The following is a 22,101-nucleotide window of genomic DNA, read 5'->3' on the forward strand; positions in this document are numbered from 1 at the left end:
AGTTGTGACCGTTCTTGTCCGATTGATTTTACATTAACTAAGGAAGATCCAACCAGTTTCACAATGTCGAGTTGGAAAAAAGCATCGAAGTCGAACCAGAAAGTGCACCGCGAGCGTGCACAGCCAGCGGCTCGTGAGCATTTGGGGGCGCTGGAGAAGAAGAAGGACTACAAGCAGCGCGCCAATGATCAGCATCAGAAGGATGCCACCCTGAAAGCGCTCCGGAAGCGGGCGCTCAACAAAAACCCCGACGAATTCTACCACCACATGATAAATTCGAAGATCCAAAAAGGTGAACACCACGAGCTGGAACAGGGCGACGAGTTTACGATGGATCAGATCAAGCTAATGCAAACGCAAGACCTGAAGTATGTGACGATGAAGCGCACGATGGAAGCTAATAAAATCCGTCGGCTGCAGAGTCAGCTCCACATGACGGACATCGTCAATGGCACGCCCAACAACCACATTTTCTTCGTCGACAATGATGAGGAAGCAACCAATTTCAATCTGGCAGCACGGCTTGACACACACCCGGAACTAATCGGCCGCCGAACGAACCGGCCACGGCTAAAGGATCTGGCAAAACTGAAACCGGACCGCTCTGAGCCCGAAGTTCTAGAGCGCATCGCCCGGGAGCGCGATCTGTCCTACAATGAGCTGAAGCGCCGCATTGAACGTGAGAAGGAGCTGGCCGTGGTGCAGAAGACACTGGAGATCAAACGCACGTTAAAGCAGAAACGGAAAGCGCAACCGAAACGAGTGAAAAAGGGTACAGCCGACGGAGCACCAGTTTACCAGTTCCAGTACGAGCGCAAACGATAAGACACCACGGAGCTACACTTTTTATACTTCAAAATATACTTTATTCATATGGAAGCGAGAAAGATTCAATACGTTTTTCATAAACATTTCATAAACCGAACAGTTGTCAGTGACACTAGGATAACAAAAAAAGGGTCAGCAAAGCATTCAATCAAAATCCATATCAAAATTTTTCGTTTCGTCACTATTGGGCGGCTCCGTTGAGCCTTCGCTGACCAGCCGCGACAGTTCGGACGCATCGTAACCAAGGAGTTCGCGCAGATCGCACACAAATTTGTACACGAATCGCTTACCGTGCACCTTCGAGATCATATCGCCGTCGTAGTAATAACGTAAGGCACGCGACAGCTTCTCGTAGTTCATTGTCGGTTTGTTTTTCCTCTCGCCCCAGAGCTGGGCCACCAGTTCTGGGTTGCAGAGCTTGAACTCTCCTTCGCGACCTGAAGCAAAAATATCATAAAAATTAAATCGTTCGGCAAACCCCTGAGCCTTTAGTGGCATTTGCTGATTTACCGATCCACTGAATGATGCCGCGATGCTCGCGATCGGTGAGTATTTCCAGCAAAAACTGCCACAGCTGTATCTGGCCATTGTTTCCGGTGCGGTTTCCACAAAAATTGGCTTCGTCTGAAGCCAAAACGAGAAAGAAAAAGCTGTTAGTCTCGTCGAGCTCAATTTTGTAGTTTCGTCCGGTTTTACGCACTTCCCAAAGTGACCATTTTTGGCATCTTTCGTCGAATGGCCATCTCATCGAAATCGTCCCCGTCCGGTACGTGTTTTTGTAGGACGCCAACAAACTTGCATTTCCGCAGCAGGGCCAGATGTGTCCAGAACAGGGTGTCCGGATCGTTGGGAACTTTCTGCTTGAACTCCTCCCGCCCGAGTGCGCACAGCTCTCGACCGCTAATGTTCCAGTCCTGCAGTTTAATACCGGTCAGGTTGAATGTTCGCACCGCCCACTGGATCCAGTGCTTGACGTGCGCTGCGGTCCACTCTTTCGGGTCTTTCGGTATATTCAGGCGCTGCTGGTCCCTCATAAACGTGCTGTCGCACGTCCAACGGAGCGAGCCCGGCTCCTCCGGGCCGCCATCATCCAAGTCCGAATCGTCGCAATCGTCCATCGAGTGTTCGTTCAAGCTACTGGATTCCACCTTGATGTGTTGCAACAGCTTTTCCGACGTCGTCGTGTCGGCCACTAAACGCCGCTCCCGTTCTTGCTCCTCTACACTGACCGAGTTGATGATGGCAGCGACCGCGTTGGCCGTTTCCTGTGCTTCCATTGTGAGTGACTTCCCGTCACCAACAGTGTCGACCAAACCGTCCACCGGCGCATCGCTTACGGAGAGTTCTTTGCTGCGCTTATTGACAGCGTTTGCTGCGGTCACTTGGGCGTCCGTCTTCTCTTTCCCAGTGGCGGACACTGCCTTTTCTGATTCCTTTGCCGCCTGCTCCAGCTCCTTCTGATACGATTGGAGCACTTCGTCGGTGGGCTTCAGTACGTCGGCAATGTTGATCCGTCGCTGTGCCGGTTGGACCTGCACGTTGATCTGCACCAATCCCTCCCCTTGAACACACTGGTCGACGAGATTCTTGTGCGATTCCAGCATTGTCGAACCTTGCAGCCAAAACTCATAGTGCTTCAGCGAGATGCCGATCCGCTGTTCGACCAGGCCCCGGAGTTTCGAAAGGTTCTCGCGCAAATCCATGTGAACCGCTATCACATCATCGTCATCGTCGCCACCGAACAGAAGCTCATTCGCGTTCGGCAGGAACTCCGCGTTTGGCATCATTAACCCATCCTCGCCCAGCTGCAGCGGCAAATCCGGCACCTCGAGTTTTATGTTCAACGAATCCATCATTTCGCACAGAAGAAACCTAACATAATCGAACGAAATAGCACACCCCGGAAGTGTCTCGCGCTTTCACTCGTTGTGCTTCCATGCGTTCCACAAACGGCGATCCTTTCGTTCGTGGCACAACAAAACCTGTTTGTTGCAATCCAAGAACTGTCAAGCACCACTGACAGCCGAAACGTCAATTGTGCTTAGGACGATTTACCGGTAAATTTCAAAACAATCACAACTGTACAGTTCTTTCTAATCTTCTAGTTACCAGCGGACCACCTGAATCGGCCACATGCGTTTTGCGCCGTGGTGTAGACGATTCGGCACAAGGGTGCCGGAGGACGAACTATTACCCCGGAGCGTTGTGCGGCGTTTGGCAGCCACCGGTACGGGCACGGAACTGCCGCTGGCGGACAGTGTAAATCCAATAACGAATACGACGGAAGCACAACACCGCAAGCACAATGCTAGGAGGCGATCGTCCGATGGACCCAGAATGAACGAGATGAACGTACAGATGCTCTCACCACTGCTCTACCGCCAGATATTCGGCCGGGCGGAAGTTTCAAGCCCTCCGATCAACCCCGAGTTTGTAAGCACCTTGCAGGACGAGCTAGTTCGGCACGGGATCGATGCTTCGAAACCAGTTCTGTTACCCGAAGTCGACTTGAACCTGCCGACGCTGCGTGGTGCCAATATCGAGGAACACTTTCATCAGATTGCCGAAGAGCAGAGTGGGCCTTACCGTGATGCGATTGAGACCCTGGCGGACGAATCGACGACACTCCCACGTATGCCGAGTGAATGGTCCCGAGCCCCAGGGTGGACCCGATACGATCCTAACACCGATGGGAAGCCGGTTTCCGTGCCTTTTCCTACCGATACCGCACTTGTCTTCGACGTAGAAGTCTGCGTCCGAGCTGGTCCTGCCCCGGTGATGGCCACAGCGGTCAGTTCTACGTGCTGGTACTCGTGGACTAGCCCACTGCTGTTTGGGGCTAGCGGGCCACGTATCGCACCTAATCGCTGTCAGCTGCAAGATCTCATACCGTTGGAGAGCGATGCGAAGAAACCCGGCCGAGATCGGCGACGGTTCCGGCAGCCACGAATTGTGGTAGGACACAACGTGTCCTACGATAGAGCGCGCGTTCAAGAGCAGTACTGGCTGGAACCGACGGCACTACGCTTTCTCGATACGATGTCCCTGCACGTGTGCGTCAGCGGCATTACAAGCTACCAGCGGGCAATGCTAAAGTCGAAAAAGGCTCTTCCGGCAGCCGATAGTGGTTGGAGCGAGCAAAGCTCCCTTAACAATCTGGCCGACGTGTACGAGCTCTATTGCGGAGAGCGGTTAAGCAAGAGCCAAAGGGATACTTTCGTCGAGGGAACGCTGGACGATGTTCAAAAGGACTTTGCTAGCCTCATGACCTACTGTGCCGAGGATGTGCGAGCTACGTGGGCCGTTTTGCGGCGCTTGTGGCCAATGTTTCACCAACGCTTTCCACATCCCGCTACTTTGGCGGGTATGCTTGAGATGGGCAGTGCCTATTTACCCGTCAATGCAAACTGGACACGCTACTTAACCGAGTCCGATCTTGCCTACGAGGATTTCGATATTGAAGCGAAGCATCTACTTGCCCAGCGGGCGGATAGTGCTTGCGCACTGCTCCACGATGCCGCTTATCGTAAAGATTTGTGGCTGTGGGATGAGGACTGGAACGTTCAGGAGCTGAAGTTAACAGCGGCGCGCAAAAAGACCATACCAAAGGGCCTGCCGACGACGGGACAATCTTCGACTTTAGCCGACGGAAACAGTGAAAAAGTGGCTGGCGAAAAGAATAACGAGGATGATAACGACGAGGCGCAGTGGTTGACGCAACGGTTTGCCCACCTGTACGCGATGGCCGAACGACTCCCGGTGCGTCGGCCTTTACTTCCGGGCTATCCTGCTTGGTATCGCAATCTTTGCTCCAAGCCTGACACTACTGATTGGCAACCAGGACCGTACCAGAAGCTCAGCACCGGGATGCAGATTGCACCGAAGCTGTTGTCGCTCTGCTGGGAAGGTTACCCGCTGCATTACATCCGTGGCCACGGATGGGGCTTCCTCGTGCCTTACAAATACCATCGAGACGTTGATTCGGACGCTGATGAAAGGCTACCTCTTGAACAACTGGTGTCCGCTTGCCCGGTGGTCGAACTGCGCCAATCGTCGGCCTCTGCAGCCGAAAGCAATGAAGCAATGCATCACCTTCGACGAGACGTCGAACAAACGATCAGCCGAAGAGAGTACTATCGGAAGATTGGACCACGCAAGGATTCGCCGACCATTCGCTACGAAGGAGCCGGTGTTTGGTGTAACTTAGAGCTTGAAGGATGCTGCTTTTTTCTTCAGCTGCCGCACAAAGACGGTGCCGGTCGTCGGGTGGGTAATCCACTGTCGAAGGATTTTCTCGCCAAGTTTTCCGAAAACGTACTAGCCGGTGACGGGCAGGCAGCGGAGCGGGTCGTCGCTATTGCCCGTATGCTGTCATATTGGCGCAACAATCGGGACCGCATCCACGGTCAACTGGTCGTTTGGCTTGAGAACGAAGAGCTGCCCACCACCGTCGTCGAAGCCGCCAACGACACTTCCCCCACTGTTTTCGGAGCAATACTACCGCAAGTTGTGGTATGCGGGACGCTTACCCGACGCGCCATGGAACCTACGTGGATGACCGCTAGCAATGCGCAACGCGAACGGATCGGATCGGAATTGCGGGCAATGGTACAGGCACCACCCGGTTACCGTATCGTGGGCGCCGATGTCGATAGCCAGGAGCTCTGGATTGCCTCGGTTCTGGGGGACGCGGATGCGAGCGGTCTGCACGGAGGTACCCCTTTCGGTTGGATGACGCTAAGCGGAACGAAAGCCACAGGCACCGACATGCACAGCGTTACAGCACGGGCCGTCGGAATTTCGCGAGATCACGCGAAAGTAATTAATTACGCGCGGATCTACGGTGCTGGTCAGCAGTTTGCCGAACGGTTGCTTAAGCAATTCAACCCGACCCTCTCGGAGGCGGAAGCTCGTTCGAAGGCGAGCAAAATGTTCACACTGACCAAGGGGCGAAAAGTGTATCGGTTGCGGACATCGTGGGCGGACGCGCACCCCGAGTATCGTCAGAATTGCACACCATATGAAGCGCTCAAGCTGGCGCGCGTCTGCAATCGGGCCGTCGATGAAATGTTCCATCGATCACGCTGGTGCGGCGGTACGGAGAGTGCAATGTTTAATCGATTGGAGGCGATCGCAAGCGCCGATCAACCGCGGACGCCGTTTCTAGGCGGACGGCTCAGTCGCGCACTCGAACCCGGCGACGAAGGGCTGGACGAAGATCGCTTCATGCCTACGCGCATTAACTGGGTGGTGCAGAGTGGCGCCGTGGACTTTCTGCATTTGATGCTGGTGTGTATGCGCTGGCTGATGGGTGCCGAGCGCATTCGCTTCTGCCTGAGCTTTCACGACGAGGTGCGCTATCTGGTCGAGGAACGATACGCACATCACGCGGCCCTGGCAATGCACGTAACCAATCTGCTGACGCGCTCCTTCTGTGCCCACCGGTAATTCTGCCCGTTCTAGCATGTCTTGCTGTTGGTTGTAAAGCCAGTAAGCTGATTTAACAACTCTTTCTTTCTATCTCGACGTTCTATAGAATTGGATTCCGGGATCTGCCACAATCGGTAGCATTTTTCGCCACAGTCGAGGTGGATCGTGTACTACGCAAGGAAGCCCAGCACGATTGCCGAACGCCCTCGAACCCACACGGTATGTCCGCAGGGTATGGCGTGCCGGATGGAGAGTCGCTAGATATCTACCAGACGCTTGCCAAGCTCGGTCCCGACGCCAGCGATATGAGTCGCTGGGATTGGCACCAAATGAAAGAAACAACGCAGCATAAAATGACTAAGCCAAAGCGAAATCAAAGACATTTGAAAGGAGATTCCCATCCGAGATAAAGAAAGTTTTGCAACCGCTACTTAGGATGACCGACGCCATGGGAACTGTGGGAGCTGCACTCGTATAGCATAGAGATTTCCGACTTCAATTCATGTTTAATGTGGTAACAATCAGATTGTCTTGGGTGTGATCACTCGCTACGGCGCTTATGTCTGAGAAGGATTAAGGCTCGATCACTTTCGTGCATAAGTATCAGATCATTCTATGGGTTTCCTTCCGAGTGAGTGTTCGTCGGAACCTCAAGGAATTCCTTAAGCGACAGTTTTACCGTGAACAAAACAATTGATTTCCGAGTCTGATTCTTTTGTCTGTTCGTCTCCTTTATTTGAATGATCCTCGCCTTTCAGAAATCGCGCGTACATTTTTCAGCTGCAGCACTTGAAGTGATCCATTCAAATCTATGTTTAGAACGACTATTTAGTTTCATAATTTTTTTGTTAAGCATGAACTAAAGGATTCGATTGAGAAGCTTGCATATATTTTTCGAGAAGCTCGAGAACATGTAGAGGCAATACCGAAATGAAATTAAATCAACAAGTCAACGGAACTAACCGCCAAATGGCATTCCGATGAAAAGTTCCGAGGATTTTGACGGCAGTGCTGATGTTGTTTGTTGTTGTTCTATTCACTCCGCTGTTCGCGTCAAAACAAAACAGAAAATTTTACGTTCGCTGCGATAAGGATTGCGCCGTATTCATGTATTGAAATCCTCCAGTCGTGTGTAAAATGGATTCAGGTAAAGCAGGGTATTTTTCGGAGCTCTTCGGCTCCTACTTCCCTACTTGGTAGCGTCTCACACGACTCATCATCATTCACAGGCCGCCGAACCGACGGTGATGGAATGGAGAACGAAGCTTCGGCACCATCGTTCGCAGGTAAACGTCTGTCCAGCGCGTCATCGACCACTTCGTCTGGCGTAGCGTCGCGTGACCTCAAACTGCCCGGGAATCTGGCGATCGAGCGACTGCTACCACACGCCGGTCCCAATCCGATCTACCGTCCTACGGAACTTGCGGCCAGTGGCCGCGCATCGCTACCGGCCATCGTTCCTCGGGGGAAGGTGTTCAATCTTGTGCCCCGTCTCGTGCCGCACGGTGGTCAGCCGAAACTTGTCTCGTCATCGTTACACAGCAAAGAACCAAAGTTTGTGCCCTTCGAGCCGTACAAGGGCGCAGTGACACCGATCATACCGGGGAAGAACTGCATTCCCGGCGGTGGGACACGGGTAAAACTGAGCAATCGCAACAATCTGGACCTCAGCGTACTAGTTTCTCAAATGTCCACCATGACCGATAAAGAGCTGCGCCTCGGAAGTGCCTCCCTTTCACGGGACGACGACGGCGATAAGGCTCGCTACGAGAAGGAGCTGGAAGAGTTGCGCAAGGAACGTGACTACCTTCAAGGGCAGCTCAAATTTCAGGCTCAGGTTAACTCGGAGCTAAAAAACTTGCTAGTCGCTGCCGTCGGTGAGGATCTGCAAACGAAAGTGAACGTACTAACGGAGGACAAGCTGCACCTCGCCCGGAAGTTACTAAGCTCGGCGGAAAATCTCTCATCGCACACGGAACAAATCGAATTTCTGGCCGGACAGAGTGAAGTTTGGCGCAGTAAATTCCTTGCCAGCAGCCTTATGGTGGAGGAACTGGCACGCTGGAAGGCTAGTCTTTCGCAGCGCAATGGGCTGCTGTTAGGATCGAACAAAGAGCAACTCGAAGTCGTTTCGAAAACACGCGAAATGATGGTCGAAGTATTGCGGCAATTGCGTTTTCTAGCGAACGTGAAGGAACCTCTGAAATTGCAGTCGGCAACCGTGCTCGATCTGGCGTCAGAATGCGTAAACATATCGCAACAGCTGGCTCTTCAACACACGGCCCTCGGCATCCCCGACAATCTGGACAAGTGGCTAAGCGGATTAGAGAGTATGACCGACGCAGAAAAGTTAGCTATTCAAGCGCTACAAACCTCCAATCAATCGCTGGTTCCAACGGACGACGCATTTAGGGCCATTGTTGGCCAAGCTTTTCCTTCCATGCATCAATCGGACACACCGCCTTCTCCGGGGGACGAATTCGAGCTCGTAACGAAAACGGAGTGTGAGATGAACAAGTGAAACGCAGTGGAGTTGTTTATTTGTAATGTTTTATTTCATGTTTTATTTTAATAAGTTGTTTAATGAGTGACTACTCAGGAACGCCGAATGCAATAAAATCACGCGTACGAATCTGGATCACAGAACTTCTGTGCCATTAAGGACTTACCATCGGAAAGATTGCTTACCATCAAAGAATACTTCCAGATCATCATCCCGAACGCGATCGATTTCGTCGCAACGTGAGATCGTTTAAGAGACACCCTGTGCGCCGAGTGACGTTTCTCTTATCAACACGAGCATTACAAAACATTTTGCGTCGTCGCGGTTTAGCGGCTGTTGATTATTGAGGGTCCAACGGGCTAGCAACAAATTAAACAGTTCAATCGTGCGCCTCTAGTGTTCGTTGATATCTCTCCGTCGATTTGAGCCCGGTTCTCACAAGTCGTGTTGCATAACTGCCTGTGAAGCGAATCGGCAACAGCAGCAAGGGAAATAATGGTAAACTGAAGAACAGGCTCGATCGGGGAATGATTATTTCATTAATTTTTTCTATCACTTGCACAGCTTCGAATTGCCGCACGTACCGGCGGATTGGCGGTTCGGCGTGTTGCGTCTCCGGGCACATTCAATTTTCAACGAGCAATGGCCACCGGGGATTCGCTTGTACTGACGGAGGAAGTCGGCAGCAAGGGTGTGATCACGCTGAACCGTCCGAAAGCACTGAACGCCATCAACCTGGACATGGTCCGGCAAATCTACGGTGCGATGAAGCAGTGGGAAACCGGCAAGAATTTGGTGATCGTGAAATCGGTCGGCGAGAAAGCGTTCTGCGCCGGTGGTGACGTGCGTGCAATCACCGAGTCGAGCGATGCGGAACTGGCCAAACAGTTCTTCAGCACCGAGTACAGAATGAACGCTCTGATCGGTGGGTATCGGCCGATTTATATTGCTGTCATCGACGGAATTACGATGGGCGGAGGCGTTGGACTGTCCGTGCACGGCAAATATCGGATAGCGACAGAGCGCACAATGTTTGCTATGCCGGAAACAGCTATTGGCCTGTTTCCGGACGTTGGTGGAGGTTACTTTCTGCCACGTCTGCAAGGAAAGCTAGGGCTGTATCTAGGGCTCACAGGGTACCGGTTGAAAGGACGCGACGTCCACAAAGCAGGTGTTGCGACGCACTACGTCGAAAGCAAAAATCTGCAAGCACTCGAGCAGCAATTGTTGGCCACCACCAGCGCCAGCGAGGTAGAAGATGTGCTTGCGCGCTTCTCCGAGAAGCGAGAAGCTGGCCTCGAGTTTGTGTTGGAGAAGCACTTGAAGCAGATTGACGAGTGTTTCGGTGCACCGACCGTGGAAGATATCTTTGCGCGGCTCGAAAAAGACGGCAGTGAATGGGCCCATAGTACGCTGAAGTTGCTGCACAAAATGTCTCCGACGTCGCTAGTCGTAACGCAGAAACAGCTCGAGTTGGGCGCCAAGATGGACCTGAAAACGTGTCTGCGAATGGAGTATCGGTTGGCGGTGCATCATGCGATTGACAGCGACTTCAAGGAGGGCGTTCGGGCGTTGCTAGTCGATCGTGACCAAACCCCGCGCTGGAACCCGCCCAGTCTGGCCAAGGTTGATCCAGGACGCATTGAGAAGTTCTTTGGTCCTTTGCCTGACGGCAGTGAGTTAAAGTTCGAAGACGACGAAGCGAAGGCCAGTCTGTAAGAATATGTTGGTTGGTTTTGAAATGATTCCATTATATCATGTATCTTCGGCAAGGTATTGCCGAAGCACCAAGTGCATTTACTAGCTATTAATTGTGCCAACGTTTTTCCTGTGCATGGATTTTCACTCCAAATTGTAAGGCAGAGAAATAAATATTTGAGGTCCATGTTCCTGCAGCCGCAAAAGTGACCCTATTTGTTTCGGATACAGTTCACACCAACCACATCATCGCTGAGAAACTACTCATTTCATTGTGTCTTCCACTCCATCGTTACTTTACTTTGACCGAACATTCTTTTTTTTCTGCAGCCTAGCAGCTCGTTGTGTCCAGCGCAATGGCTCTTCGAGTTGTGTTTAGCCAGTTAATAAGATTTGTTTGATAAATTTGTTCGACGCTTGTCGTTCTTCACAAACACCTGCAGCAATCCGATCTGTTCCCTTTTTCTATCTGTGTCTTTTAAACTTCACTAATAAACTAATACGCAAAGATCATGGTTAGCTACAACGCAAAAACGTAAAAAAATCTTCACAATTCGAAAAAACCAAAAACGAGATGAACAAAAAGAGGTGATGAACAGAAAACGTACGATTCGCTAAAGCAAAAATACATTTAAGTTTTCCTTGGCTTGAACTCTATTTCGCCTCGTCGCATCCAGAGTTACCCGTGCATTGCCCGGGAATGTACGTACCCGCGTACGATTATCGCTCACTTTCGAAACGTTGAAAACGTTCGTATTTGCTTCTTATTCACCACTCGCAGGAGTATTCTCCGCGACCCGGACTCTGCTGGCACACACTAAACAAGATCACTGCGGAAAGTCCTTGGCGGGGAAGAGTTCAGACTTCCAGGTCGGTGTGTATTTTTTTACCTTTAAAACCCGCGCACCCATGGATACTCAAGAGAAAGACGAGGAAATGGAAAAACAACACGAAACGCTATCTGCTGGTGAAGGAAAGGGGATAGTGGAAAGTTTGCGCTGAGCTACACGTTATTAGTCGATGTACTGCGCCAACCAGCGGAACCCTTCGCCGTAACCCTGCCGCTTCAGCACGGAACACATGAACAGCTCAAGCGGGCGGCCGGGCAACTCGGAACGCGCCACCTTCCCCTTGCCGGTGGTCAGCTGGTAGAGCGCGAAATAGTTTCGGAGCTCGTCTTCGCTCGCTGCGCCCGGTTTGTCGATCTTGTTGCCGAGAATCAGCACCGGACAGTTCGACAGCGCTTCGTCCGTTAGCAGTGAGTCGAGTTCGTTTTTGCTCTCCGTGAATCGGCTTCGGTCCCAGGCATCGATCAGGAACACGATCGCGTCCACTGCAGGGAAATAGTCCTTCCAAACGCGTCGTGCTGTGCGTCAGGTTGATTGAAATGAAGAAAAGAATGTGATACAATGCGATTGATTGGCAAAAGCGACCGCATTCTAATACCTTGTGTGTGGCCACCCAAATCGAAAGTTGTGAAGCGCATATTTCCTATCGAAAGTTCCTCGGAAGCTGCATAATGTAAAACCGTTGTTCGTGAGTAGGTGAGTTGGCCAATAATTATCAGGCATACTCACTAGGATGGAGCGTCGGAACGTGCTGTGCTAGTCGATCGTCCTTCAGCATGTGTAGCAGTGTCGTTTTGCCCGCATTATCCAACCCAAGGAACAGCAGTTTTCCCGATTTTTTCCACAGCCCTATCGAACGGGAAACAATGCGGTGACACAATGCCACTTATCCGGCAAGGAAACACTTACCTAGGTAACCGAGAACTCCGGTGAACCAGTCCCAGATGAACATTATGACAATCTCACTCTATCTTTAGACAAAACGAAGCACCAGGAACGGCAACAGGATCAGGAGTTTGGTGGTGCCTAAAAATATCTTCTCGCAGTTGTCCTCGCTGAATGCCATGGAAACCACAACGAAACAGTTGATTACAAACATTAGTGATCGGCTTCGAACAGTGATTTCGCGCAATATCATCGTTGCAAAGCTGGCGGTCAGGGGAACAATGCGACACGCGTAGACGATTGATAAGGAATAAAATAACCCCTTTTGAGTGCGTGTGTACGTGATCTTCGCGCATGATATTTGCTTTTTCAATGAGCCTTGGCTTTATTGTGGCCGAACGAACTTTACCCTCTCCAGCGTTTCTTTGTTGCGTGTCTTCGCAACAACGTCACTGTTTCACACAACAACCGTCTTCATTGACTTAATTGAGGTGAATCGCAATCAAATCCATTTTGGCCATCGTTTCGAGGCTGTTTCTTCACATTTCACCTCGTAGAAACGCAAGAATGTGCATGGCAAACTCAACTTACCGTACTGCTGCAAACACGACAAACGCAAACTTGATCTCGGAAGCACGGAATCGTCGATGAAACCGCCCTTTACAGCGCACCACGGTCACGACCGACAGCAAAAACGAACAAACGGGCCGTGAATTTCACGATGGAAAAGAAGTTCGGTCCGTCGCTCCGCTGGTTGTGGCAGATTTTTGACGGATTCTCCGCGGAAGAGGTTTGTATGAAAACCTAAAGAAGAATTTCGTTTCTGTGTATGCGTGTGATTTCCACGCATTTTTTGACGTACGCAGCTGGCGTCATCTGTCGGAAAGTAAGTGCAACCGACAAAAGCAAGGAGTTACAAAAAATTTGAAAAAATACAATAGGTTGGCTAAAAAGCAATCCATTATTTTCTTGGCAGATGGCTTTAGTGAGCGATATCTCGTGAATTATCGATCGTACAGTTCTAAGTTTTGACTTGTTTTAAAGCAGATACTTCACACTTAAAACGACGCTTTCACTGTTATTATTTGTTTCATTCGTTTGTGAGTGTAACTGGGTGTTAGCAATGGAGGTCAACGAAGAGAACATTCGGTACATTTTACAATTTTTCTTTGAAAAAGGCGAAAATTCAAGTTAGGCCGCTGAAATTGTGCATGGTGTTTATGGATATTCTAACAGCTGGTGATAAATTTTGGTTTCGTCGACTGCTTTCAGTTATTTTTGATATTAAAGCCTAGGCAGACACGTCATCGTAAATCTCGATAAAATCACAGAAATAATAAAAGTTCATCGACAGCATCGGCCAGAAGCTAAAGATCAATCATCGAACAGGTTAAAGCCATTTGCGCAAAACTGGTTTCACAAAGAAGGTCGATGTTTGGGCGCCACCCTATTTACACCTAAAAACATAACGGCTCGAATTACCACCTGCGAAGTTTTGGACAAACGGAATGAAATCGAACCATTTCTTAAACGGATGGGTGCTGGGGGTTAGGAATGGGTTTCATACGACAATACTGTGTGAAAATAATCGTGGCCTAAGCGTGGTGAAGCAGCTTAACCAGTGGTCAAACCAGAACTAACGGCCAGGAAGGTTCTACTGGGTATATGGTGGGACTTGAAAGGAATCGTTTATTATGAGTTGCTTCCTTGTAGCCGTACATTAAATTCAGATCTCTACTGTCAATTACTGCACCTGCATTACATAAAAGCTCCGAACTTAATGAGCACCCCAGTACAAAGGAGAGCTCCCATACAAAATTTAAGTTCATTTCAGTCAAAATCGAATAGTTTTCAAATAATTTGAGCCAAATTCAGCTATTGCCCGTTGTTACATGTATCCAACGGGAAGCGGGAAGCCGATCGTGTACGTCACCGGGAATTGTCTGAAAAGGATGAGTAATGGGAAAAGAAAGAGGAAGTCGATCGTCCGAAACGGAAGAATAACGAGACGCAGGAAGGGAAGCCGGTCGGACGTCATTTGGAAATCCGATTCTCTGAAACTCCGCATAGTCGAGAAATGAGGCGTGGCGAAGCGTGCCGGGAACTGCTAGTTAATAATATAGTAATAAAAAGGTTGCTCTAAATGGTCATTTTTGTTCAAAAAGTATAATTCAGTACCACAAACCATACAGTTTTAAGGGTAAGGGGCCGATGGGGTTTAAACCCCGACAGAATGATTCACAAAACATTCCAGTCAAGTTCTTCGCTCACATCTAATTCACTGGCATTTGTTGGGACGGTCCAAGCAAGCTCTTCGTCGTACTTTGGGTTCCACCAATCCAGCACTGTCACGTTTCGTACCGTATCGAACACTAGCTCATCGGTCATTTTGCCACAGTAATTGGCCAGCACAACACGTATTTTGTACCGCATCATGCTCTGCGACAGGGTTTGCGTCAAGTTCTTCACAAACAGCGTCTCACTGTACATCGGAATCATCTTCAAACAGTCGGTGGTCAGCTGAAATGGCATTAGGATTTACATTTAGGTGATCAATTTCGGAACTTACGAAATCGCTTATACCATCAGTATCTGGCAGCCTTCGTCCGGATTCATGTAGATATCCTGCATGAAAGCGAGCGAATTTCTTTGACGTTGCAGTTCAGCAGACAGTGCCGGGCGACTTCCGGGCTGCTGTCTTGCCTTCAGCCTAAAATAGTAGGTCCAGCAGTTTTTCGTTCGCTTGTGCCACGCCGAAAGCATCTGACGACCGACAACGCGATGAGGATCCACTAGCGACGCAACTTTTAGCTGCTCACTAAACGGTGGATAGAGGTAAAACAGTGACCGAATAACGGCTGCCCGAAGACCACGCCGGCGGATCATACTCTCCGGCTGGAACCGTGCTGGTAGATCAACCTTTGGATCATAATACGATCGATAAAGCTGACTCCAGAATCTTCCACTTTCCACCACTTCGGCCGTTTTGCGACAAATGCACGCAAACCGACCCACATCTTCCGGTCGAATGTATTCTGAAATATGGAACCATAAGTTGATATGGTAATCGTTGTACGCTGCATCATCCGATGACGCCGTCTTTCTTTTTCGAGCTGATTTGGATAGATGATCCTGGTCAGCGTCGTCACAGTGAGGTTCCAGCGACATCTCCGAAGTATCTACTTTCTTGTGAGCCTTCGACGCCCTGTTGGTGCATCTTGGACTATCGGCAAAGGCGAATATGGTGACGTCTGAAAGGAAACAGTGTGAACACTAGTTCGTCATCACAGGCGGTGTAAACCTACCTTTTCCTAACGAACCGCGGTTCTTGGTCTGTTTAACGCAAGAGGCCATCGAAAGGGCAAATTAGGCTATGGGAAGGAAAGAATTGCTTCCAGCGATTGAACATTTGATGAAATCACAATCCGTTGATTGGCCTGAACATGATGATCTGCCACGAAGGTAGTATTGCTTATTATTGGCTTATCATTATACGGAAAAACTAACTAACTTTAACTTTATCACAAAACACTTTGCGCTCCAACTCTCGTTCTGTGATGAATGGTTTGTTTACTCCATTGTAGAAATTTGACGTTTCCGAACTGAGCAACCGCGGACTCGATGAGTTCCCGGGAATGAGCGCTCATTCGAAAACAGCTGTTTTTATTGGGTTTATTGGCCAAATGTTTAGGATTTTAGGAAATCAAATTTCTTGGTTTCGAAAATGTTTAAACTTCTTGCCGTTATTATATTATAATACTTTCAATTGACTTATTATTAAGGTATATTTTCAAACCAGCTGAAAGAGATGTGGAAAATGTGGTGCAATTAAACGTTATTTTGAACTATTTTCGTGTCACCCTGTTCCGCGGAACAACTCGTTGTAATTTAAAACGAGCGTTCGAATTCTCTAATAAAGGCAGCGGAATTGATCGCCTTTTCAATCAGTCGTAGCGGATCGTTGATCGGAAAAGCTTTAACAGACCGATGGAAAAGTGGCAAGGAAAAGTGGCTTTAGTTACTGGGGCGAGTTCCGGCATCGGACAGGATGTCGCCCTTGCTTTAGCCAACAGTGGTTTGGTCGTGGTCGGGATTGCTCGTCGGGCGGAACTAATAGCGCTGCTATCGACTAAGGTGATGGGTTCAGGGAAAATCTACGCCAAAAAGTGTGACGTTAGCAGCGAGCCCGAAATCATGGAAACCTTGGGATGGATTCGCCGTGAGTTTGGAGGAATCGATGTACTGATAAATAATGCAGGAATATTCCGGTACAGCTTCATTACTCGTAAGTATCATCCGCTTGATCGGGAGTGTGTGACTGATCATTGATCGCTGTAACGATTGCAGAGAGTGAAACGGCCGATTTTCGCGACACATTCAACGTGAACCTTCTGGCTACGTGCATTTTCGTGCGTGAGGCGATCAAAGATATGAAAGAAAGGCAAACGAGTGGTCACATTATTTTGGTAAACAGCATCCTAGGCCATCGGGTGCCGGATGTATCTGTGCCGCTTTTCGGTGTCTATCCGGCATCAAAGTACGGATTGGTCGGACTGGCCGAAGTGTTGCGCCAGGAGCTTAATTTCTTCAAATTGCCCATTAAAGTGACGGTACAAGCTTCTTTCGTGAACAAGTTTATGCCTATGGTAATATTTATCTTTTTCTGCAGAGTATACACCCAGGCATGGTTGAGACGGATATGATTAAGGTTTTTGACTCGCAATTAGCGGAACGTCTGCCGAAGCTGCAAGTTGAGGATGTCACATCGAGCATTATGTACAGCCTGCAAACGCCTCCAGATGTTAGAGTGAGTACATAAACTATAAATTCTCTTTATTCTGTAAAATAATAAACCAATGATCCATCCATCCGTCAAGGTCAATGAATTTCAGTTCACCGAAGCAAAGCTAAAACTTGATCTGTCCGTTACGATCAATGGTCATATCATGTTACATTTGCCTGCGGTTTGCGATTGAAATAATTGAAAACCGGTTTCTCTACCGCGGTTTAATTAAAATTTGTTTTACATTTGTAGATCGACGAAATAACCGTGACAGCCAAACCATCGAAAGACGGTCAGAATGAGAGAAAATAATCATCTCTCCATGTAAAATGGCATTTTTGCCTTCATTCGTTATTCGTTATCCGTTCCAAAACTGCGCTTCCGTTCCAAAACACTTGCAATAGCTGCGGCCTACTTCCTGGAATTCAGCCATCAAACATAAATTGCCGTCGTTTTGTTGCACTAAGCTGAACAGGGTCAATTTGGGCTCCGGTGCAACTAATTGGGGGCAATAAATTAAGCGTCAATAGAACGGATAAACCGTGTTCGTGTGGTAGATGAATCAGCAGAGAGAAATGCATATTAATTTATGCTCGTTTAGCCGATTTGTGTAACGGTGAAACGCCAATAAGCTAAGCGCAAACGGGTAAAGGGCCATTCACTTCCATGTTTGTTCATCATTTATTGGGCATCTACTTGCAAGAAGGCACATCGCAATGAAAGAAAAATGCTCCGAATGCTTCTAAGCAAAACATGCATCTTCTTGAAATCTATTGGTCTAATAAATTAAGATACCGTCATAAGCAGGTGTAGTTCTCTTTGTACTTCAAGTTTCTCTTCCCTCTACCAGCTACTATAACATATCGAAAATACGTTTTGGAAACCGCACCGTTCGAAAGCATGGAAGCACAAGGGGAAGAACATTTGTTGGGTGTATGCTAGATCTACGTAAAATAAACACATTTTTCCAAACAACATTGATGGTGAAGCACCGATGCAGCACCGAATAAGATGCCACAACCTCCGCTCGGATGCGCGCTGGTGGCAATTGCAGTACTCGCGAATAGCACCGCAAAGCAACCGGAAGTAATGGTTCCTCTTTTCCTGGAGTGTTCACTCTGTCGTGGCACGGCACCCACCGCAGAATCAGATGGTTTTCGGGAAGGATTTTATGGGGCAGAATGAAGATATGTATGTTATTAGACGAATTATGGCAATGGGCGAATGCAGTGAGCTTGTGCCATTCGAATGCACTGCATTTTTACCCTACACCGCTAATGTGTTTTGGGCATGGTATCGAAGATCCGGAAAAGAGGCTGTAAAACCCCACCACTGGTTTTCGCAAATGGTAACGGATAAACTGGACCACGATAGGGTACCATTTCAATTTGATTCAGAATGGTGTTTGACGTACTAGAATCGGTGAACTTTATTCTAGGCAAGAGAATGTTCATGTTGTTTCAGTCCGGTATTTTGTTTTGTTATAAACAGGTCAACTACTATATTTGTTTCAAATTCAACATACTACAAACATAGAACTTTCAGGGATTTGAATGCACTTTGCAGTGAACAAGCCTTGTAATCGTGTAAACACATGTATAAATACAATTTATGCAACTGGCGAATAGCAGTGCTAGTATCCCGCATTCCTAAAAAATGTAACGGGGGTTCATGATGTATGATCAAAGATAGAATGTTACCACTTCGTGGGTATTTACGAAGTGACTACATCGGGGCGGACGGTGGCTGAGCACCGGATAAACGCATTGTACCGCACAAACAAGAGCAAAGCTGCTCCGCCATTTTGGTTTTATTTATTTTCCATTTGCTTCGCTTTATTGCGATCTCCAGATGTCACAGTATATTGTGGGCAAATGGTTCCGGCCCTGGTCCCCCCGTTCGTTTGCTCTTGCTGCCGGCTGCCGGCGGGGCGCTTTAGTCCTGCCACGTGTTGGTTATTATCCACTGCGCCCCGTTAGCGTTCGTGTTACCTTCGCGCAAAAGCAGGCCACTTTCTGCTCAGAGCAACATTCTCTTTGCCGTGGCTGATGGGTACCGCAGGGGACACTAGGAGGATTCACATTTTCCAAATCGCACTTCCTTTACGCTCCTAGTGCGAGTAGGAGGAGTTCGGATGGCCGATTTTTTTTTTTGGTAACGCTTGCGTGGAATGTAAATTATGCAAAGTCTTTTTGTTCTCCCAGTTTCGGCGTGGCCCGGATGTTGGCGGTCTTTTGTCGGAGAGGCGAAAATCCCCAACACGAGCCGTTGCGCGACCGATGGGACTTGAAAAGCATTCCGAGCGTCTTCATCTCATCGTGCTGCGCGTTGTTGTGGAGTGGACTGTGTTTTCCGTTTTGTTCAGATCCTCCAAAGGGCACATTTCGTTCTTTTTCCTTCCCTAACCACGGTGGTGGACAACTGTTGTATGGTTCGGTTAGATGAAAATTATTTTAAAAAACAATACAATTTTTCTCGCAAATTTAGTGCCCTCACTGTGCGCGGCTTTGGGACAGGATCCGTACCGGAATTCCAGCGCAGGAGCAAACAGCGAAATGGTTCGACTAGTGAGCCACACCGTCAGCTGTCGGTGGTCGGTGGTTTATTGAGTTTCTGTAGTTCTTGCTGTTGCGATGATGCTGAGGGGTGCTGCTGGTCCCCAGCCGGTTGCTTTGGGATCGTCCAAAAACGTTGCTTCTGCCCAAAGCGGCGACCTTCATCCAGTGTTTCAGGTAGTTTTTGGTGTAGCGTTTCGGGCAGGAACACGGAACTGGCGGCTCCCACCAGACCAATGAGACCCATAACGACGAACGGTAACCGGATGTCGTAGTTGGTACCGAGAAACACTATGTAAGGTCCGAGGGCTCCAAACACGTTGGAGATTATGATACCGAACGAGGTGCCCGTTTGACGAAGCGGAGTTGGATACATTTCCACCGACTGCAGATACAGCGCAAAGTACGTGATGCACACGAAAAACTTCAGCACGATGGACAGCATCGTCACATAAGTCTCGGTTCCGGGATGGTGTATGAGTAGCGCGATGGGAACACAGGCGAGAGTAGCGCCCAGAAATGCGCCACTGTTGGTGAATCGACGTCCGATCCGATCGCAGCTAATTTGGCCCACCAGATAAGCGGGTAGCTCCACCGCACCTTGCCAGAAGTTGTTCAAGAACGGATTGCCTCCCCTTTGCAAGCTCATCAAGAAAAGCGTGAGCGTGGGAATCGTATTACAGATCCAGCTTAGCAGCAGTAGCGTGGTCAACTTTGTCATGTGCCAGCCTCCGAACAGTGACGCAATACCGTAGGTTTTGTCGATCTCCCGTTTTGGAATCATAACTTTCAGCTCTGCCTCGGTTAGGTTAAGAGGGCGATGGTTGATGGTGGCAATTTTACGTAACTGCGCCAGACATTCACGATACCGGCCCTGGCTGGCTAGCCAGCGCGGTGACTCGATGCTGTACTGGGGAAAGCAATAAAAGAGAACGCACGGAGCAGACGTTACGATCATGAACCAAAACCAGTCACGCATCGCCCAGAGAACCAGCGGTGCGATGCAGATTCCGCCTGTCCAGCCGATCAGCTGCCAGAGCGACAACGAGGCACGGTTGGCATCCTTCGAAATTTCCATTAAAATGATCAACGGCGACTGAAAGGAAGTGTTCGTCGAGAAGCTTCCGATGAAGGCGAGCAGCGCGAAAAGCCAGTAGTGCGAGGCGCTCCAAGCGGCAAACACTCGCCCGACAACGGCGGTCAGAATGCCGAACAAGTACACAGGAAGTCGGCCGATACTGGAAGAAGGAAGAGGACCATATGAGTGTCTGTTTACAACCAAGTCTAAGCAAAACTAACCGATCACCGAGTTGGCCAAGGATAAAGGTCCCGCAAACTTCCGACACGCGAACGAAAGCAAAAACATTGGTCCCCTGGAGCTCGTTCTCGCACACCCAGTTTTGCTCCGTCACCGGTGTCCGATCGTAGTAGGAACGATCGTACTCGAACCCATATATACAGGACATCGTGGATCGTGGGGCAGCCGACACGTTGTCTGCGCTTAGATCGTCCCAGGATACGTTGAACATGAGGCACGCACTGTGCACAAACTCACCTCGGCTGTTGTACTCTCTGAAACGAATTCGAATTTAATATTACACATTTACATTTAATTTAATATTCTGAATTTAATACATTTAATATTCTGAAACGGGTGCCATATCAATGGCAAAAGAAAACGGTCCGATGGTGATCGAAAATGTGGATGATATTTATGGGACTAATTACGTACGTACTTTGGATAAACCATATCTTTCCACTGTTCATCGTCCGTACTGAGATTACGGTGCGTCGCGGCCAGCGGTGGAACGCTGCACCGATGTTCCGGCACGGCCAGAATGAGCAGCACATTCACGACGATCATCGCAAAAAACAGTACCGCGACCACGTTGAAGATGATGTTGTACCGTCGCTGGAAAGGGCCATCGTTTCCGATGGATTCCATAATTCGATCGAACGCAGCATCGGATCCTGCGCTATCGTCTGCGGGTTGTGATGACATTTTTGTCTCGACGACGGGTGGTATATTGCCCGAGTGACTAGCCCGACCGAGAGAGGGAACCACGCATTAGACACAACTTGAATTGGTCGCACAAGAAACCACCGTGTGATATCCCTCTGCCACGATGATGAGCACTGCGTGTCTACGTTTTATCGTAGCCTGTCATAAACCTTATCACACACAATCAACTCCTTCACGATTAGGTTTAAGAAGCGCGGTCTTGGCGCGATAATGATAAGTGGGGCGAACAGCTGCGCAGCTGCGCACGGATTCGGTCGCGCGATCTCGCGTGTGCGGTCATCATGCACTCTCGACAACAGTGTTCGAACCTAACGAGTGCACCGCCTGCGGTCAACGGATGTTGATGTAGTCGTGACTTCCCACAATGCACCAAGGCGTTGCGAGTGTATTTTAACGCGATCGGGTGTTTTGAGTAACAATTCGTTGGGTGGCGTTGTATTGGTTTTGTTTACATCACTCCCTCGGTTATTTAAGATTCGGTTTAATGTGGAACACTGTTTGAGTCTGGGGGTGTGTTGAAGAGAACTCAATGAAAAGTTGAGGCACAC

At 49.1% G+C, this 22,101-nt stretch overlaps 8 protein-coding genes across 8 annotated transcripts; 4 read left to right on the forward strand and 4 right to left on the reverse strand.

The window, feature by feature from the left end:
* Positions 1 to 2: 2 nt before the first annotated feature.
* Positions 3 to 873, forward strand: LOC131212967 (probable U3 small nucleolar RNA-associated protein 11). Its single transcript, XM_058207069.1, has one exon. It carries the CDS (start codon positions 64 to 66, stop codon positions 823 to 825), a length of 762 nt encoding a protein of 253 aa, XP_058063052.1. The 5' UTR covers positions 3 to 63; the 3' UTR covers positions 826 to 873.
* On the reverse strand, positions 849 to 2,789 carry LOC131212966 (DNA-binding protein Ets97D). The gene is made up of 3 exons (XM_058207068.1): positions 1,529 to 2,789; positions 1,339 to 1,452; positions 849 to 1,265 (listed from the first exon to the last, which is right to left on the reverse strand). The coding sequence occupies exons 1-3, from the start codon at positions 2,682 to 2,684 to the stop codon at positions 973 to 975; spliced, it is 1,563 nt and encodes a 520-aa protein (XP_058063051.1). The 5' UTR covers positions 2,685 to 2,789; the 3' UTR covers positions 849 to 972.
* A 172-nt stretch (positions 2,790 to 2,961) lies between these two features.
* On the forward strand, positions 2,962 to 6,767 carry LOC131210641 (DNA polymerase subunit gamma-1, mitochondrial). The gene is made up of 3 exons (XM_058203918.1): positions 2,962 to 3,087; positions 3,130 to 6,272; positions 6,365 to 6,767. The coding sequence occupies exons 1-3, from the start codon at positions 2,962 to 2,964 to the stop codon at positions 6,666 to 6,668; spliced, it is 3,573 nt and encodes a 1,190-aa protein (XP_058059901.1). The 3' UTR covers positions 6,669 to 6,767.
* A 521-nt stretch (positions 6,768 to 7,288) lies between these two features.
* On the forward strand, positions 7,289 to 8,797 carry LOC131210091 (uncharacterized). Its single transcript, XM_058203287.1, has 2 exons — positions 7,289 to 7,405; positions 7,488 to 8,797. The coding sequence occupies exons 1-2, from the start codon at positions 7,396 to 7,398 to the stop codon at positions 8,777 to 8,779; spliced, it is 1,302 nt and encodes a 433-aa protein (XP_058059270.1). The 5' UTR covers positions 7,289 to 7,395; the 3' UTR covers positions 8,780 to 8,797.
* Positions 8,798 to 9,096: 299 nt separating this feature from the next.
* LOC131211180 (3-hydroxyisobutyryl-CoA hydrolase, mitochondrial-like) lies at positions 9,097 to 17,772 on the forward strand. The gene is made up of 6 exons (XM_058204553.1): positions 9,097 to 9,259; positions 9,326 to 10,213; positions 16,189 to 16,477; positions 16,540 to 16,802; positions 16,862 to 16,999; positions 17,228 to 17,772. The coding sequence occupies exons 1-6, from the start codon at positions 9,257 to 9,259 to the stop codon at positions 17,285 to 17,287; spliced, it is 1,641 nt and encodes a 546-aa protein (XP_058060536.1). The 5' UTR covers positions 9,097 to 9,256; the 3' UTR covers positions 17,288 to 17,772.
* Positions 11,065 to 12,951, reverse strand: LOC131211182 (GTP-binding protein SAR1b). Its single transcript, XM_058204555.1, has 5 exons — positions 12,784 to 12,951; positions 12,217 to 12,362; positions 12,037 to 12,156; positions 11,906 to 11,971; positions 11,065 to 11,825 (listed from the first exon to the last, which is right to left on the reverse strand). Exons 2-5 carry the CDS (start codon positions 12,257 to 12,259, stop codon positions 11,473 to 11,475), a joined length of 582 nt encoding a protein of 193 aa, XP_058060538.1. The 5' UTR covers positions 12,260 to 12,362; positions 12,784 to 12,951; the 3' UTR covers positions 11,065 to 11,472.
* LOC131211181 (transmembrane protein 183) lies at positions 14,365 to 15,741 on the reverse strand. Its single transcript, XM_058204554.1, has 3 exons — positions 15,498 to 15,741; positions 14,776 to 15,443; positions 14,365 to 14,712 (listed from the first exon to the last, which is right to left on the reverse strand). The coding sequence occupies exons 1-3, from the start codon at positions 15,544 to 15,546 to the stop codon at positions 14,431 to 14,433; spliced, it is 999 nt and encodes a 332-aa protein (XP_058060537.1). The 5' UTR covers positions 15,547 to 15,741; the 3' UTR covers positions 14,365 to 14,430.
* Positions 17,773 to 18,575: 803 nt separating the features above from the next.
* Positions 18,576 to 21,730, reverse strand: LOC131211179 (solute carrier family 22 member 7-like). Its single transcript, XM_058204552.1, has 3 exons — positions 21,267 to 21,730; positions 20,830 to 21,102; positions 18,576 to 20,768 (listed from the first exon to the last, which is right to left on the reverse strand). Exons 1-3 carry the CDS (start codon positions 21,530 to 21,532, stop codon positions 19,556 to 19,558), a joined length of 1,752 nt encoding a protein of 583 aa, XP_058060535.1. The 5' UTR covers positions 21,533 to 21,730; the 3' UTR covers positions 18,576 to 19,555.
* Between the last annotated feature and the right edge of the window lie 371 nt (positions 21,731 to 22,101).

Source organism: Anopheles bellator, chromosome 2, assembly GCF_943735745.2.
Source record: "Anopheles bellator chromosome 2, idAnoBellAS_SP24_06.2, whole genome shotgun sequence".
Lineage (NCBI taxonomy): Eukaryota > Metazoa > Arthropoda > Insecta > Diptera > Culicidae > Anopheles > Anopheles bellator.